Source organism: Cupressus sempervirens, chromosome 8, assembly GCF_028749045.1.
Source record: "Cupressus sempervirens isolate cs-2001-9-10 chromosome 8, ASM2874904v1, whole genome shotgun sequence".
Classification (NCBI taxonomy): Eukaryota; Viridiplantae; Streptophyta; class Pinopsida; order Cupressales; family Cupressaceae; genus Cupressus; species Cupressus sempervirens.
Genome location: NC_143125.1, coordinates 361,741,296 through 361,759,244, shown reverse-complemented (window position 1 = coordinate 361,759,244; position 17,949 = coordinate 361,741,296). Strand labels below are relative to the sequence as shown.

The following is a 17,949-nucleotide window of genomic DNA, read 5'->3' as shown; positions in this document are numbered from 1 at the left end:
ATGTTTTAAGGAGTTTTATGAGAATTTACTCATTTTTATGCTATTGGTTTGTAACAAAATTTCATATGTTTGAGTTCTGAATATTATATTCAAGAAGTAACCGGATAAATATCTATTGGGGATATTTCCTATGGTTTGTATTATTGCGTTTTAATAATGCAACTTCATATGTTCATGTTTTGAATGATATTTTGAGAAACTAATCGGGTCAATATCTGTTTGGGATATTTTAGTGATATCAGAGCAAAAGCTCTTGCCATCCTGTGGAGTTATATCAAAGCCATTATTACAGTGAGAGAGTTTCAACAAAAAAATTATTATCATAATTATCGCTATGTTGATTGAGATTTTATTCTTGAATATTAAGTCTAGATATGTTGTGCCAAATTATTATTATTAGTAAGCCGAGTAAAGAAGAGGAAAAATCCTCTAGACTATTTAAATTAATTCTCTAATCTGTATTTATAGATGATTGTCCTATTGAAGCGGATAATATTTTGGTTAATTTGCACTTCTAGCCTACTTTTGAGTTTAAAGGATAAAGTTTCAGGTCTTCATATTGATCAGGGAGGAGGAGACTTAATGATAGAAAGGGCATTTCAAACTTTATTGAAATGAAGATATGTTGGTGGAGACCATAGAAAAATGTCACAAATGAGTTAGGAGGAAAATTTTTGCTTGAACTAAATATTTCTCTTCAAGAAATCATACAAGAGTGGAGTTTTTTCTAGCGCAGAAATAGAAGGCATTTTTTTTTGAGTAAGTTTGAAGTAATTGGAACTATTTTCTCAATAGGCTGAAAGTAATGCATTCTTGGTTGGAATCGCCAATTCTTGAAACAATAGAGTTGAGAAATAAATTTTATCTAAGCTTCCATTGAAGGCTTATTTATATGTGAAAATACCAGCGGAATTCATATCGTATGCTTAGCACATGGAGTCCTTGTTTGTCGTTGCATGTCTGTTGTTATATGAAGGAGGAATTATCTCATTATTGTTGTAAGATACTTAGAAGAATTTAGAGTTACTAGTCGTATCAAAGGGCAACATTGGGTTGGAGACTGATTTGTTGCTAATGCAACATGGCGTCTTTCATTTAATGCAGAGTTTTGCTAGGCGTTACTCTTGGAACTTTTAGAAATTATGGGATGCAAATTTATTAATGGGAGAAATCATTTGGATGGTCTACTATGGTCTTCCGCATAAAAATGGTTCATCTTCTCATCTACAATTTCGGCAAAGCTATCACACCCGTAAGACAAAAATCGTTTTATCTTGCTAATTACTTATCATTCAAGTGACTTAGCGTTAGGTGACAAGAACCATTAAACAATCTATATCACTAGAGGAAATTTCTTGTGTAGACTATTACATTTTGGCTATGTGGAAGTAAATAATTCTCTATATTGGCATGCTAAGTTGCAGACAACAATATTGTATCCTTTGAAATCATTGTTGTTCTTGGAACAAAAGTGAATATGCATTCAAGGTGATGTGTGGGTTCTTGACGTTATTCACCAGGTTCAGTTATCAATTCGAACCAAATAGTCATCATCACTATTGGAGCGATTTGATAGCCATCTGCAATTATGACAATGCTACCACACTCGTTCAGTTATCAATTTGAACCAAATAGACAAGTGGCGGGCCTAAGTCATTGAGTACGCCAAAATTTTTTCTTTTGGAGGCATCGAAAGCGTTTTGAGCAGCGTTAGTTTTTCTTTGTGGTCAGAAGAAGCTATTGCATTTAGCATGGAAGATACCTGTTTGGAAAATACTCATAAAAATTTTCGAAGTCGTCTCCAGATGTCAAAACCAGGATCAAATATATCTATTATTGCTAATATCCAAAATATAGGGTAGCTACAATAGAATAATTGAGCAGTACAAAACTACAGACAGACAATCTGAATAGGTGTAGCGTAACTGTCATTGGAATAAGTGTTTCAAAGATTTTTGGCAGACAGGGAGGTGTAGTTCGAACTCCGAATGGAAAAGTTTCTTATCAATCATGTAACACGAAGGATGTTGCTATGGAAATGGTGAACATGAATGAAAAGCATCTTTTCATGGATGGGAAAAATGCTGGTTGTAGTTATTTATGAGGCAGGATCTGCTGGAGTATCGTTGCAAGCAAACAAACGAGCAAATAATTAGAAGCGGAGAGTGCACATAACATTTGAATTGCCATGGAGCGCCAATCGTGCAATTCAACAACTTGAGCGTACACATAGATCCAACCTGGTTTTTGCTCCAAAGTGTAGATTAGTTTTTACAAATCTGGGCAAGAGTATTGAGTACGAAGAAACATATTTCTGGAGTTGATTCCAAATTGCACCAGTGTGATATTATTCATTCAAATCAATAAAAATCATATCTCTCTGGGAACAGGCAAATAGTTGTGAGAGCAAGGAGGAACTTTGGAGGTGTGCATTTAGTAAGGAATATCTCCTTGATGAGTATCTTCCAAGCATCACAAAGGACATAGACAGTAACGTGTGCAGAGAAATGTAGGCAACAGATCTTTCAAAATTTTTATTTTCAATTGGGTAGTAACGAAGATCATCTCCTATGCCAAATCTAAACTCTTCAAACTTAAGAATATCTTACCTTAAATGGCTAGCTAGCTATTCACAGCAAGAGACGATTGGAGTCATCAGGAATTGGATTGAGCAATAGTGACATTGATTTGGATTTAAGTCCAACGTCAACAATGTTTTAGTTTGATTTGCAACCCAGAGAGAAGTGTATGATGGTGTTTAATGCTGAGTGTTTGGGGTCAAATGTATGAAATTGTAACCACATTAATTTCTTCACGACAAATGTTTGACAAAATGCATCTAGGGGAAACAAAAAGATCTTGGTAAAGATTAGCAGAGAAGCAGAGATATTGGAGAGGCTCTCGTGTAGGGAATAAAGATCTTCTAAGCAGTGTATAATTTCAATGATTACATTGGTGTCACATTTGAGCACTTTTGAACAAGCAAGTAGTCTACCTATGGGAAAAATACAGGGCTAGGATAAAATCATGAAAAGTATTATGAAGCGACAACAACAGTTAGCCCAAAATTTTGAAACTGATATAAGAGCAGAGATACTCGATATTTATAGAGAATATAAAAAACTTCCTACCTGAGTTCAAAATGACTTATCGTTCAATGATTACATGGATTTTCATCCAGAGTAGCAAAATAAGACTGATATGACAAAAAGGAAGTATTCGGAATTGGTTTAGGATCTCCTTGTAAAAGACCAGTGCAAAAATGTGTATGAAGAATTTCCAACAGACCAAAATCATCTAATAGAGGGTCTTGAAAAAGAAGAACAGTCGACTACCATTGATTTGTAGCCTTCTCGTGATCACGTAGAAGATGTTACCTAGGGTGCAAGTTTCTACGTTGGTGAATTGGAGGTTAGCTTTGACAAGCACGTTGATGAGATTGGTTGCACATGAGGTAATAGCAGGTTTGGGTCTTTGTATGATGAGTCTTTATATACAAGTGATAACATGACAACACTTTGGCCTTTGCATACAAATCAAGAGAACGAGGGAAAGAAGGCATATGATTTTGAGAGGTGTGATGAACCATATATTTCTTATGCCCATGACATAAATTTAGAGGAACAATCCAAGATGACACTGCAAGATGATGGACCACTTCAACAGAAGAACAATGAAATGCATACCTTAAAGAACTAGTTGAAGGTTAGTGAAGACATGGTTGAGGCATCTTTGGTACGTTATGACATCACTCACAAGATGGTTGAGGATCTCTAGAGGAAGACTCAGAGGGAAGTGGAAGGAGATTGGCTCATTGCTGATTTGCAAGTAGTCAAAATAGCTCTTGAAACTATGAAATTAGATTATTTATGTTTGCATTCTGACAGGGATTATATTCTTAAGGTTGCTGAAATACATGTTGATTGGTCAAATAAAGATAGGAATGAGATTATGAGGCTCAACAGGGAGCTTAAGTATGTTCACGAGGCATTGGATGATACTTAGGTTTCTCTTCAAGAAGCAGAAGATCAGGTTAGGACCACAAAACATTTGTGGGAGCATGAGGTTAAAGAGAGGCAAGAGTTTTTCCAAGAAGTAATTGAGGAACTTGATAGCATTTAACATACTTATGACTTGGACAGCTGTCCTAAAAGACCAAGAATCAAATTTTCAGATCACATTCAGCTTACAAACAACCCCATGTTTGAAGTGGATGCTGATTGGATTTTTAATAATTCTCTTTTTGAGATAAACAAGGACACTCCTTTTGATTGTCATGAAGAGGATGATTTTGATTTCAGAATATTGGATCCTGGTATGGTTTCTAGCAGTGAATATGGGTCATAGAATGGGAGTGGTGAATTGACTACTATCACTTGTCATTGGACTAGTCCAAATATGGTTCCCGATTTCAACCCACACAGGAGTTGGATGGATTTCCTACATCAGCTATTGAATAGATCTTGGTGGAGTATTGATGAGAGTTATGTCTCAATCATGGCAAATGGCTTTACAACTTCATACTTACTCATAGCTCCTATGTGCTTGGGGGTTCTCCATACTTATGACGACGGTATAGTTTTTGATGTGCTCGTGGTGTTAGTTTCAGCTTTTGAGCAGCTCATTTTCTTATATCATCTATTTAGGTCGGGTCGTCACCATCTATTGGGTTATACATAGCCTCTTAATACATTTCTCCCTCATCATATCAGATGGTCATAACAACAGGGTTTGGGATTGAGGTGTTGACTGTATGTATCTATGGCTTGTTGAGGATGTTGTTGTAGTTCTACTCAGTTTGAGACTGGATGCGGTGATAATCAGAGTTGTACAGTCTACAGGTGCAATGATATTTCATAGATTTATATGGGATCCAGGGATTTGGTTGATGGATGGGATATAGAGTGGCACCTTGCTTCACAGTGTGGCCGGATTTGTTTTCAAATTGGGCTAAGAGCTACTTGCAAATTCATATGAGATCTCGGTACTAATTGCTTGAGGACAAACAATTTCAAGGAGGGTAGATTTGTAATGTCCCCTTTTTGGGACATTTGAAAATTTAAAGGACACACTCATATGATATTAAAATTGACTATGAAAGCGTGGACTCCAATTATAAAAGGTCAATTTAATATTCAAAGTGGGCTAAAAATGACAAGGAGAGATAAGATGAAAATCTAGGAAGGGAGTCGAAGAGTGACAACTGTAAGGATGAAAGGAGAAGAGACTCATTCATTTGGTAGGCTTGTTTAATTTAGAAAGCTTCAGCTTTCAGCTAGTGTGAGGACGTGGCCCCTCGTGGCGACAGACATTAGACGCAAACTCATTGTCCGTGGAGATGTCACATCAGGTGTCTTGTGTGTGCTTACAAGTTCTTTTCTTAGTATTCCAGTCTAACTGTAAAACTGTGTTTAAGATTGGACTTTGAATTCTGGTTATTGTATTGCTGTTGTATAATGCAATAACATGTTTTAAGTAGTTTTATGAGAATTTACTTGTTTTTATACGACTGGTTTGTAATGCAATTTCATATGTTTGAGTTCTGAATATTATATTCAAGAAGGAACCGGATAAATATCTATTGGGGATATTTTCTATAGTTTGTATTACTGGGTTTTAATAATGCAACTCTAGTTGTTTATGTTCTGAATGATATTTTGAGAAAGGAATCAGGTCAGTAATATATATATATATATATATATATATATATATATATATATTTTGGTTTTTGATAGTGTCACTTAACTATATAAAGCATTCTACTTATAAACATTATTAACTAAATACAAGTTGCCTTGAAATTGTAATTCAAACTACTTAATTAAATTAAATTGCTTCTCTTCTGTAACCCTGGGCTGAAAATAGGGAGATTATAGTTTCAGTATTTTTGAATTGGCACTGAGATACCTTTACATCATATATTCAGATCCCTTTCTAAAATTGGTTCGATCATCTTGGTAGCCAACTAAATGTCTTGTTTGAATATAGAAAAAGTGATTAAAAGAAGAGAGATGTTTTTTGTTGTGATATCTTTGAGTCTGCCATATTGACCATCTTCCAATATCTGGTGTTGCTACCGAGTTTACATTTTTTTTCTATTAACATTATTAGCTGTTTTTATTACATTTCTCTGTATTTTGCCTGGAATAAATTCCGTAAGGTAGGGCAACACTGCATGACTATTCTTTGTTGAGTCTGCACTACATAGTCATCCTCATGAGAATAGGCAAAATAATAATTGATATGCTACAATGACCCATAGTGCCCCTTATTTAGCTCAAGTACCTTTTGTTATAAACTTAAAATTACATTTTTGTCTAGATACATCGTACCCAATAACATTGTTGTACATCTCATGGCTTTAGACTGATATGTAACATCACAATTCTGGGGTATGGGTAGGCAAAACTAGATTATCTGTTAGTGTTAAAGAACACCTTAGGTTTCTACCATATGTAATTTTCATTGATGAATATGTTTGATGCATAATGTCCCATGATTGCACCTTTTCAGCTCCATAGATGCTCATGTTTGTGAAATATTGTGCTAACCTTGCTAATTTGCGTTGTGATTCTTTGCTTGATGCCTGTTATGACTGTATGGAGATCTGTAAAGCCAAACCTCTGGGCACTGAATATCAATTTTCGTCACATTCCTTATCATTTTGAGTGGGTTGAGGGTTTGAGCTTCCTTCACATGCAACCAATTCCTTTGCTGCTATCCATCCGACAACCATTGTATTTAATTTTCCCCAAAAGGTTGCTCTTTTTCTGTACTTCACTACATGAATTTGTTTCCACCTTAAGATTATAAGTTTTCAAGTTTTTTACCAAGGGAATCCATAAACATTATCATCTCATCCAAAGGTACTGGTATAAAATTTACAATGCTAAACATATCCAATCCAGTTATTGTTATTTTAAAATTTGAATATTCCATAAGTCTTTCACCATATCATATGTTTTGTTAAATTTTAACCTCTTTAATTATCAGTTCCCAAGTTTATTACCAAGGGAATCCATGGACATTATCATCTTATCCAAAGGTACAGCACCACAGGCATAAAACTCATAATGCTTCAATTATATTTATTTTTAAATTTGAATATTCCAGAATCTTTCACCTGTAAGAACACCCCCTGTTCTGCTACTAATTTGTGCAAATCAAGTTAGCAATTTAACTACGCATTTTGTCAGACAGTTTGCAAGCATTAATAATAAACATGTTTGGAGTTCAGGTTTAATGTAGCTATTGTGAAGTTCTAGATATTTTATTTGAAGTAACATGTATGTAAGTTTGTCACAGTGCCTCTTATATAACAAGCAAATACAAATATGAGTGATCACAGTATTCTAGTTTGCTTGAAACATAGAAACATAGAACTCAGCAATTTGACCTTCTATTGACAGTGTTAACCATGTAGATTTTAAATGAATTTTCACAATGATATGGGAAGGATATTCCTATTGCACATTCACAGCTGTAGATTCAACTTCGGGTCTAACTTCTGCAGCTCATACTCATAAATCATACAACAGCATGTCTAACTTGTGCACTCATAAATCACACAGAAGCTCTTTCATCTCGGCCCATGTTCAGGAATGAATGCTTGAGTATCACAGTTTGTCTCATTCTCAGAAATTTACCACTTCCATCTTTGTTGACAGCAGCAAGCACCATACATTCACAAACATAGGCCAAATCTTTTACTATCCTCACGCAAAACACCCAACAGCACCCGAGATGACTTATGGGCATGTACTGATCAGCTATTTAATCAGCTCTCAATCTCAGTAATTGCACAGACCTGCAAAACTGCTGGGACAGGACATTTCCAGTTGGTATTTCGTATCACCACTCCAATTAAGTGACATATATATTCTACAGACTGCTTTAACTTTTCATGAACTCCCAGTATTAGTCCTTCGCAATAAAAAACCAGAGAGGAGGCTATTCATACTGGAAAACCATGCCTTAGTAGAGAACTGCAGTAAATTTCAGCTTCTTTCTAAAGATTCCCAGTGCAAAAGGAGGTCCTCTCAGTTTTGGAGAAATTCTCTGATGTTAATTTCCAGGAGACAAAAATTCTTTTACACCAAGAAAACAAAGCTTAATTCCATAGAAATGAGGGATTTCAGGTAGCTGAAACATTTAAAGAAAAGACCATTAATAAGATTATTGTCAACCCATTGATTTTGTTTCCTCCTACATAGAAGATGAAAAGTACTCGCCCAAAGTTGAATGACAATGCAATTACCAAAAAAAAATATCGAATTGCTCAGTTGAAGCTGCTCAGGGTTTCAGAATAATTCCCATGCTAAAATATTCAGCACCTAACATTACTTATTGTCTTTCATGGAAATGCCAAAATAATGAAACTAAGGAACTGGTATAGGTAACTTTAATAATATTTCATCGGAATCAACTTTATAAACAAATGCCTAGCTTCAAATTTCTTAGAGTTGACCCTCTTATGAAGGGTATTATTTAATTTAGAAACTTATCAAATAGTATATTTTAGAAATATAAATATTAGCCACTTACATCAGACTATCATTAAATTCACTAATAATGCACTGTATCTGTTTATTTATTTTCCAGAGACAAACTATGAAAGCAATGTGCAATTACAATGTGAGATACCTGGCTGGCATCTCCAACTGGAAATGGGTTCCCGTCCAATTTTGTAGAAAATCCTAAGGGGTTCTTCCACAATTGATTCTGAACTTAAAGCTTGCAGCTTTCAACTTCCAGAAGAAAATATCAAAATCAAAACATACATGAATGAATCTCCCTTTGTTATTTTATAATCTTCTGCAGTGACTCTTTGCTCCCTTTTTGTCTGCCTTCATATTTTTTTTTTTAATGGTTTTAATTTGAAATTTGGGAAATAATTTTAAGTTGGCTTTTTGTTTAATAAATTGTTGACATTAAAGTCACTTTAATTGCTCCATTAAATAATTAAATTAAGTTTTCATTGAATTTATTAGTTTTTGATAACTTAAAATTTTAATAATTTAATTAATTTCTAGTGTCCCAAAAAAGGTACATTACATCACCGTATCATATGTTTTCTTAAATTTTTTAACCTCTTTCATTATTCTTATGAACATCTTTACTTGTTTATTCTCAGCAGAACTTCCTTCCTTTCCATCTAGCAGTGAGTTGCTTTTTGGGTTCTATCGAAGCTAATTGACCCTTAGAAGAGTGATATAATAATGAGGCTTTAAGAGAATGCTATCTTTTATATTTATTAAGAAAGTCCTGGTATTTTGACAATGGCAAGGAATACATTTTGAGCATTTGCAATTTTAAGTGTGTAGGCAATTGGTAGACTCAATCCTCTAATTCACTCGTGTGTTTGGCTGGCTTCTTGTCGCCCATTTAATATTTGTCGATATATTGGCATTTATTTCATTTTCATGTGAATGGCAAAATTATGACAAGTCATTTGCATTTATTAAGAGATAATAACACAAGCACAGAAGGAGGATGTGCATTCATTAATATTTGTTGATATATTGGCATTTATTTTATTTTCATGTGAACAGCAAAATTATGACAAGTCATTTGCATTTATTAAGAGATAATAACACAAGCACAGAAGGAGGATATGCATTTATTAAAGAGATAATAACACAAGTACAGAGCAATCATTTTGTTAAGGATTTGCAACTAAGATTGATTTAATATATATAAGGAAGATTATAATCATTTTGGTTTGATTTCCTTTTTTTTAAGGAAGATTATAATCATTTTCCCCTTTTGACAGGCGTACATGTATGGTTTTTACAATAGCAAGCGGATTGTGATATACGACACCCTAATACAACAGGTAGGTATATTTTGATGATAGTTGTTTGAAGTTCCAATTAGATTAGATTAATTATAATTTATTACAAAGTAATATTAAATTGTAAAAGTTCCTGTAAAGGTTAACTGCATTCTGGTTGGTGGATGAAAATCCATGTGGCTTATAATGTGATGAATGTACTGGAATAAAAGCTTTAATGCCAGGTTCTTCTAGGATGCATGGTTATTCTGCATTGAATTTTATAAAATTTAGCATCTGTGTGCCGCTAGATTCTTCCACCACCTCGTTGCTACACACGCCCTTCCACTTTCAAGTCAATCAAGAGTTATAACTAAGTCAATTTGAGTTGTAAAATATTTTTCAAGCCAATTTCTATGTTTATCTTGGCCGTGATGTTACTTTCTAAAATTTGTGTTATTTTTTACATATTTTGCTTTCCAGGTCTAACCCATATCATCATTCAGTATGCACTATGCAGTGAAGTAGACTATTATAATGTATAATAGTAGACTAATTGTATGGCTATATTCCATTTTTTAAGTTATGATTTTTGCTTGAGTTATCATCCCCAGCACATCAGGAGTAACTTTTTAACTTCTGTCAGGAAGTAATATACTACCATCATACTACACATTTCTGTCGACATGTGTGGTGTAAAAATCTTTCTCCGTTTCTCTGTCATTGCAATCTCTCGTTTTCTAATTTCTGTTCCCCATCTTCTGTGCCCCTCTCTTTTAGCTGTCACACACCTTTCACTAGCTTTATTTTAATTCCTCTTTCCCCGGGGTTAGGGTGGGGAGAGGGTAGACGTGATAAGATTTTATTGATAAATATGTTGTGGGAAATTTGTTTCTTTTCCATACCTTGCTTTTGTGGCTATGCTTTTACTATAGGGAAGATTCTTTCCCATCCATGCATATATTTGTTTAGCTTTCCTTTACAACATTCAGTACTTTCTACTGGCATTTATTTTTCTTCTACTATCATTAACTAAAGAAATTAATTGCTTTCTGCAGTGCAAGAATGAGGAGGAAGTGGTTGCTGTCATTGCTCATGAACTGGGACATTGGAAGCTCAATCATACTATGTATTCCTTTATAGCAATGCAGGTAACTATGACCTATAGACCAAACTTGAAGTGAAACATCGTTTCAGTGAAGCTTTCAAATGTAATGCAATTCAGTTTGTTTTTATTGATGGTTTCATATAATTTTGACCACATCAACATTTTCATATATGCATCCATCTCTACTTATTTTCATTTGAAAGGAAATTCAGTCATGCATATTGGAATATGTAATATGTACCCTTGAAAATTAAAGTTGATCAATATCAGTATGTTTTCACAAGGCAGGGTATCCCTTGTTTTGTCAACCTTATGCTTTCTAATGTAGGGCAGATATCTGAAACTAGACAAATAACTATTGGTAGGAGGATGATTTGTTTAAAGAACTTTAATCAAACGTATTAGAGTGCTACAGTGTTCATGCTTCGCCATCCTTCAAACCACATCATATGAGATCTACTGCCTTTATCCATTAGTCAAATCCTTGTCATCTATCCACACCCTCGAGGAGGCTGTGATTTCAAAATGCTACTGATGTTGGCCATTTCCCAAAATTTTTTTAAGGTTCAAAACAATGAGCAACATCATTTATGGGATATGATGCACATGAAACTTTTGTAGACCTCTTTTCATGGCTAACAAAAAAATGAATGTCCAAAATTGTGCTACTTCATTTATGACATGTCATGCACAAAAACAGTTTAAAGTCTATTGTCACGACTAATGAAAATATTGATTGTTACACACAAATGAAAATCCTCATGAATCTGTTTCTTGATGGAAGAAATTGAAAGTCGGGTTTGGTGCCTTCTTTGGACCTATGACTTTCAAGTAACAGATTTAGCAAAACTGGTACTCCTCAGGCACCATAGACTTCCTAGTGGTGGTCAAAGGCCATTTGGGATTTTTTCCCCTATATATCTGGATTCAGAACAATATATAATGCTTTAAAGAGGCCCATGGCTTATACCTGGTTCTAGTTTACTTGTGAAGCATTGGCACACAACTTTGAACCCAATAAAGCATCTTCCAAGTGTTGTTCACATTTACGTTTGACTTCCCCTTCTCCCTTAAGAAGATTGGACATAAATTCGTCCTTGAGAGTATTGGAGTGTAATAGGAGAATATATCATTTCCCATTGAATTGACAAAAAATGTAAGAGTGCTAAAGTTTGCTGGGATACATGTAAAAGTGTTTGTGTGTATTTTCTTTTTCCTTGTAAATTTGGGGGAACTGGGGGCCATTGTAGCACATCAAACTAATTTTTTTAAAAGCAATTCTCTGCTACAGTTCACAAGCAGTTAAAGACAGATTAAAAAAGAGACTCGGACACTTCTAGTACAGACTAGATTTTTATATAACATTGCTGTCAATTGCTGCCACTAGAGATGATTACCTGCCAAGAGGCTGATGCTTGAGGCCTCTTTCATTGTTTTCTGATGTCTTTACTTTGCAATAGAGTAACTAGCTTCTTCTCTATTTTTCCTTGAAGGACAGTGCCACACAGGAGATGAGAAATTGCATTTATTACCCTTGTGGATGTGGTCTGCCAGAGAATCAAGCACTCTCCCATGTATATGTAAAGTTGCTTGAAAATCTGCTATTGATTCAACCATCAACCCAACCCTTAACGCTATTGATCCTCAGGAAATGAACCCCCAACCTCTGTTGTGCCCTTGTTCTCATCATTAGCTTCTGTGGCATTCACAAGTTTGGAATGACCAATAAAAATATCATTTATGTAAGCGCATGCCAAATCCATCACCATATTTGTCTTGCAATATGTCAATAGTGTTTGAGGGAAAGCTGGACAAAATTATGGAATTCATGCATTTCTGAGGATATTCCAGCAACAAATATGGACCTGAAATCTTTGTTAGGGAGCTTTTATCCAATGGAGATTCTATGACGGAAATTGTTTTCATTATTTCTAGTCAAATCAGGCTATTTCCGGCAGCTCCCATTTGCTGAGTGTAAATGAACCTTTCTATTCTTTGCACAAAGAAGTTTTTTATTTAAAAAAGCACTTCCTTATGGAAGCCTTCAAGAATACATGATATTTATTCATTCTTTAAATGACTATTTAACCACCCCATATCTAGAGAAATTGATGCCATATCTAGAGCCTTTGGTGCAGTCCATCGAACTCTATCATCTCTTTCCTCACTTCGATGTCTCTGTTTCCAACAATTTGCATTCATAATTTCAATACCCGGCCACTGCTTCTGAACTCAACTGTCAGATTTAGTAAAGGAAATCTTGGATAAACCACCCCTGAGGGTAGCAGAACTCAACCGCTTCTATCAAGTGATCAATTCTCCGTAAGCCTCTCCAAGGATTCTTCTCTCTGCTGAAAAATGTGCGTATTCCTCTCCATCCAAATCTCCCATATCACAATCAATGGGATTACTTTCCATACACTAGATAAAACTGATTTGAAGTTAGGCCTTGGCCAACTCACAAAAAAAGCTTTTAAAGGAGGCAGCCATGGACCCTACCAACCCAATTTACTCCTAAGTTCCTAACCATATCCCAGCATGCCATAGCTTCTGAGCAATTGAGAAGAAGATGGTCCACTGATTCCTCATGTTGTCTACACATGACACATCTTGACAGACCACAAAAACCCTGCCTTTTCCTCCGCTCCCCTGTTAAAATTCTTCCTTGCACAGCCAGCCATGCAAAGAATACAGCCTTAGGGAGACAATCCTTACTCCAACATAAGTCTGCAGCTTCAATTTTGTCCTCCGCACTTCTTGACAACAATCCATACCCTGATTTCACCCCATCCGAGTACTCACCCGACGAGGAAACACACCAAAAAGCCTTGTCTTCCTTATTCAATCTACATACCTCCCTATTCCGAAAAATATTATTTAGAACCTCCTGCTGTTGTGCTCATAGTCCATCCACATTGCTGTTTTTCCATTTCCATCCCCTTCCCAAAGTGCCATCCATTAGTTTCATGTAATGTGCTACGTTCTCTCCCCAATGTTCACTTAGGATCTCCTTGATTTCTGCATACTGCTGGGAGTCAGCTAGAACCAAGTATCCATTCCTAGTATCCTCCCAGAATTCTGCCTTCAAACCATCGCCAACCACCCATGAGATATGGTCCGTCATGACATGTCTACAAGACATCATAAAATTGAAAATTCCATATAGTCGATTCTACTGGGGGATTTCTTATAGTTAGAATTCTTTCTGCCTCCCCTGAGTCCAAATACTTTGTCTTAGAATTTTGACTCACAATTGATCTGAGCTTCTGTAAAGGTTCCAAATGAGCTTTTTGCTCCTAAGGCCACATTCATCAAATTCCAATCTCTCTGTCCCGCCCCTCCTAGATCCTTGGACTATTAAATTTTTTCCCATGCCAATAAAGGAAGCTCGTCATCCTTACCTGTCCCATTCCAAACAAACTTTTTCATTTGTTGCCTAAAACCTTGATCACTTTTTTGGGAATATTCAGACACCATTAAAAAGATTGGAACAGCGGAAACAACCAATTCCAGCATAAGGATGCGCCCAGCATAAGGATGCGCCCAGCAGAAGTAACCTATACCCACTCCATTACAGGCCTTATCTAGTGCCTTCGTATGGTGTAGTCTATGCCCATTCAACTGCAGGCCTTAACTACTTTGTGAGGTACTAATCTAAAAAGTACTCGACATTTCATATGTCTACTTATTAGAGAGTGGGGAATATGCTTTACATTATAAAAATATGTCTCTAGAGAGAGAGAGAGAGAGGCAGACCCTCATATGCTACATATTTATGTAAGTATATGTTATAAATATGTATGCAGACCCTTATCTGAATTATAGTTTGCAGTACATGATTCTTGGTCTAGATAACTTAGGGTCTTATCTCTGCTGTAATAACTGGCAAACAGTGAATAATTCCTCCTCCTGTTATCTTCCTTAGAGTACTATATATATATATATATATATATATGACAAATCTGATTCTCTCTGATCTACTGTTAGGGAATGAGATCTAGTCCTACTTTGATCTGCTCTCTCTGAGTCCTCTGGTTTACAATGAATTTCCAATGTGTGATCATGTCTGTTGGGTGATATCTCTTAATCATGCTCCTATGAAAATCTTTAATGACAACATCAATCAAATCAAATAATAGATGTGGCTATCTGAACCTTGTGCCATCTGTATAAATCACCGTTGGATAGTAGATGGTTGGCTCTCTATAATAATTGTTTCCACATTGGGCTGAATTTCCGTCTTCTAGTCATATTTTCTCTTTCCTTGTGTGGGAGATTGTAATGTTTTGTTTGCTGGTTCCTCTTGTTAAGTCTGCCATTCAATGCCTCAATCTTATGTTTCTTCCCTTTGTCGTTGATATGTAACATAATGGATCAAATCTTAATGGCCGAACCTCCAAGTACATGTGTAAGCTTTGATATCGATATCCTTCTTCACTAGCTATTGTCTCTGTAAGCATTGATATTGATATCCTTCCTCGCTGGCTATTGTCTCTAATGTATGTGTGCCACAGTGGTATAAACAATGCAGGTGTAATTGGTTAAACCTTAGACATATCTCCAATCCTAAAGGTGTTATTGCTATTACTTTTGTTGCTGCTCTCAGACAATGATTGCAATGTAAATCTCCTTCCTAAAGTGATCCCCCCTTTTGTCAAATGAATCCCCTCTTATGTTTGTGTGAGAGAGGAGAACGGAATAACCATCCTTCCGAGGGTTGTGACTATAGTAATCAGTCACCCTTTCAATTCATAATTATTATTTCATATTCGGTATTTTAGTTATTTATATTTTATTAAATATTGTATTATTGCATTAATTATATTATAGTATTATACTTATAAATATCATATTATAATATATCATTTGATTCATTATTATTAATCTATTTATTTGAATTATTATTATTTGTTGTAATTATGTTGTATTATTTATTTAGATTTCAATACTATTTTCGATGATTAGTGCCCTTTCTATTCATTTCTAATATAAAGTTTATATTCACAAAAATGCTAGGGGATGCGAGATCACCTTGCAAGAATTCACTCTGCCGAGGCGGAAATAGTAACAAATAACAACTATTCATAAAAAAAATGGCAAAGCCTAGAGAAAGCACCAGTGCTAGCTTGGGAGGCGGGGGGGGGGGGGGGGGGGGGGCGATCTTGATCATCTTATTTGCCTTAAGTATCAATGCCAGGGGTAAGGTCCAAGAGGGACCACCCATCTTCACTCTCTTTTTCCTTTTCTTCTTCCTCCCTCCTGGAGGGTGAGATTACAAGGGCTAGGCGAGGAAATCAATTGGAAAAAGTGGGCCAGGAGGTATCACCACCAGCATCTAGCCAACTAGGTCTAGGTGCTAGGGGGGTAGAAGAAGCTACAAGCCACAAAGAAGCAAAGCCACAATGTAGAGGGGAAGCCGAACAAGGCCTCCATACACCATCTTCTCTGTTGGGAGAGGAGTTAGGAGCTTGAGACCATAGAGTGTGGGAGTGATGAGAGGAGGAATTGTGGTCGTGGTAGCGCCCAGGGAGTAGATTCCGATCCCCAGAGGCAGAGTTTGACAACACTTTGGCAACCATACAAGGGGCATTGCCCCAATGTTGAAGTAACTCTTGAAGGTGGGTCTCCTCCAAAGCAACCTTGTTTTCTTGTACTTGTATCTACATAAGCACATTATTATGTATACATGCTTTAGTCAAAGAAACATTGATGTCTAGAAAACTGTGTGATTAAGACCATATTTCTACCTTTTTATAGAGTGAATAGGATTTCCATCTTGAAAGCATGCCATATCTACAAGTGCTTGAAAGAAAGCCTAGGGTAACCACCCAATAAAACCACATACCAAGAAAACAACTCAGACCTACATGGCCAAAAAATACACAAATCCAACTGCAATATTGTTGAGCTCTTTTGCAAAACCAAAAAATATGGAAGAAAGGCTTAGGTTGCCCACCAAAAGGGCACTGAGGGTTAGGAACTATGAGATGCCGAATTTTGGAGCCCAAAGGCAAGCCTTGGAAAAGAATACACGAAGCAAAGTGGACAATTTTGGGCTCAGCACCGACAGATCAAATAGTGAGAAATTTGTGTCTCTAGGTCTTCTGAGAAGACTACAAATCTTTCATTGAAAGTAGTGACCATCAACAGATGGGGAACCAACTAGAGGTAGCCCATCTTGGGTTTATAATTGGAAAGAGGAGTGTAAGGATACCACATCCAATCTCTCCACCAAGGCTTGATAGACTGAAGGCCAAGCTTATAAAGCATGTGAAGAGGCAACACCGAGACCAAGAGGTCAAAAGTTTTCCAATCTAGGCAAGATAGATGAAATTGGACCTGAAGGACTTCCTATGATTTGAGACTTATAGTGGCTCTAGAGAAAATATATTTATGTTTTTTGATGCCAAGTTTATGAAAACACAAAGCACGAACATCAAGAATCGTGGCAAGAGGCATCCCCTGAGAATGAAATAACGACAACCACCAAATATTGTGCTAGTTGAAAGAAAGCCCATCTTGAAAGCCATTATGAACCCAGCAAAGCCAAGGCTTAATGACTTTTCAGGTTCTCTAAATGCTTTAGGCAACAAAAGTGTCCTGGATTTGAATTGGGTCTTTAATGACAAGAAAGGTTTAAAAACCAATCCCCTTCCAAGTGGGTCCGTGAGTAGGAAATCCAAAAGAAATACAATGCCTGAGAAGAATTTATTTGGGCTGTAAGGGCTTGTTAATCCATTTGGCACAAAGAGAAAACCCTTGCTCCTCAGTAGATAAAAGACTGAGCTCGCCAGAGTCCTTAAGAGGGCAGCTATACTCCCAAGCAACTTTGTGGAATTCATGATGATCAGCTTGAGAGGCCCAGAGAAAATTATGCAACAACTTTTCCAACTTCATGTATGAGGTTTTTGAAAGAGCCCAACGAGAGGAATAATACACATGGGTAGTTGCCTAGACATTAGAACAAATATAGAATTTACCAGCCAAAGGAAGAGGCTTGGTAATCTAGTAAATCAACTTCTTCTCAATATGATCAAGAACATTATTCAATAAGTCCATTGTTGAAGCT

General features: G+C 36.1%; 1 protein-coding gene across 1 annotated transcript in view; it reads left to right on the top strand.

Annotated features, from left to right (window-relative positions):
* The window catches only part of ATSTE24 (Peptidase family M48 family protein), a 50,546-nt gene that overhangs the window by 16,762 nt on the left and 15,835 nt on the right, over positions 1–17,949 (top strand). The window contains exons 9-10 of the mRNA XM_089797717.1: positions 9,773–9,835; positions 10,831–10,923. Of these exons, the coding sequence (XP_089653843.1) occupies positions 9,773–9,835; positions 10,831–10,923 (156 nt within the window). The remainder of the gene's footprint in view (positions 1–9,772; positions 9,836–10,830; positions 10,924–17,949) is intronic.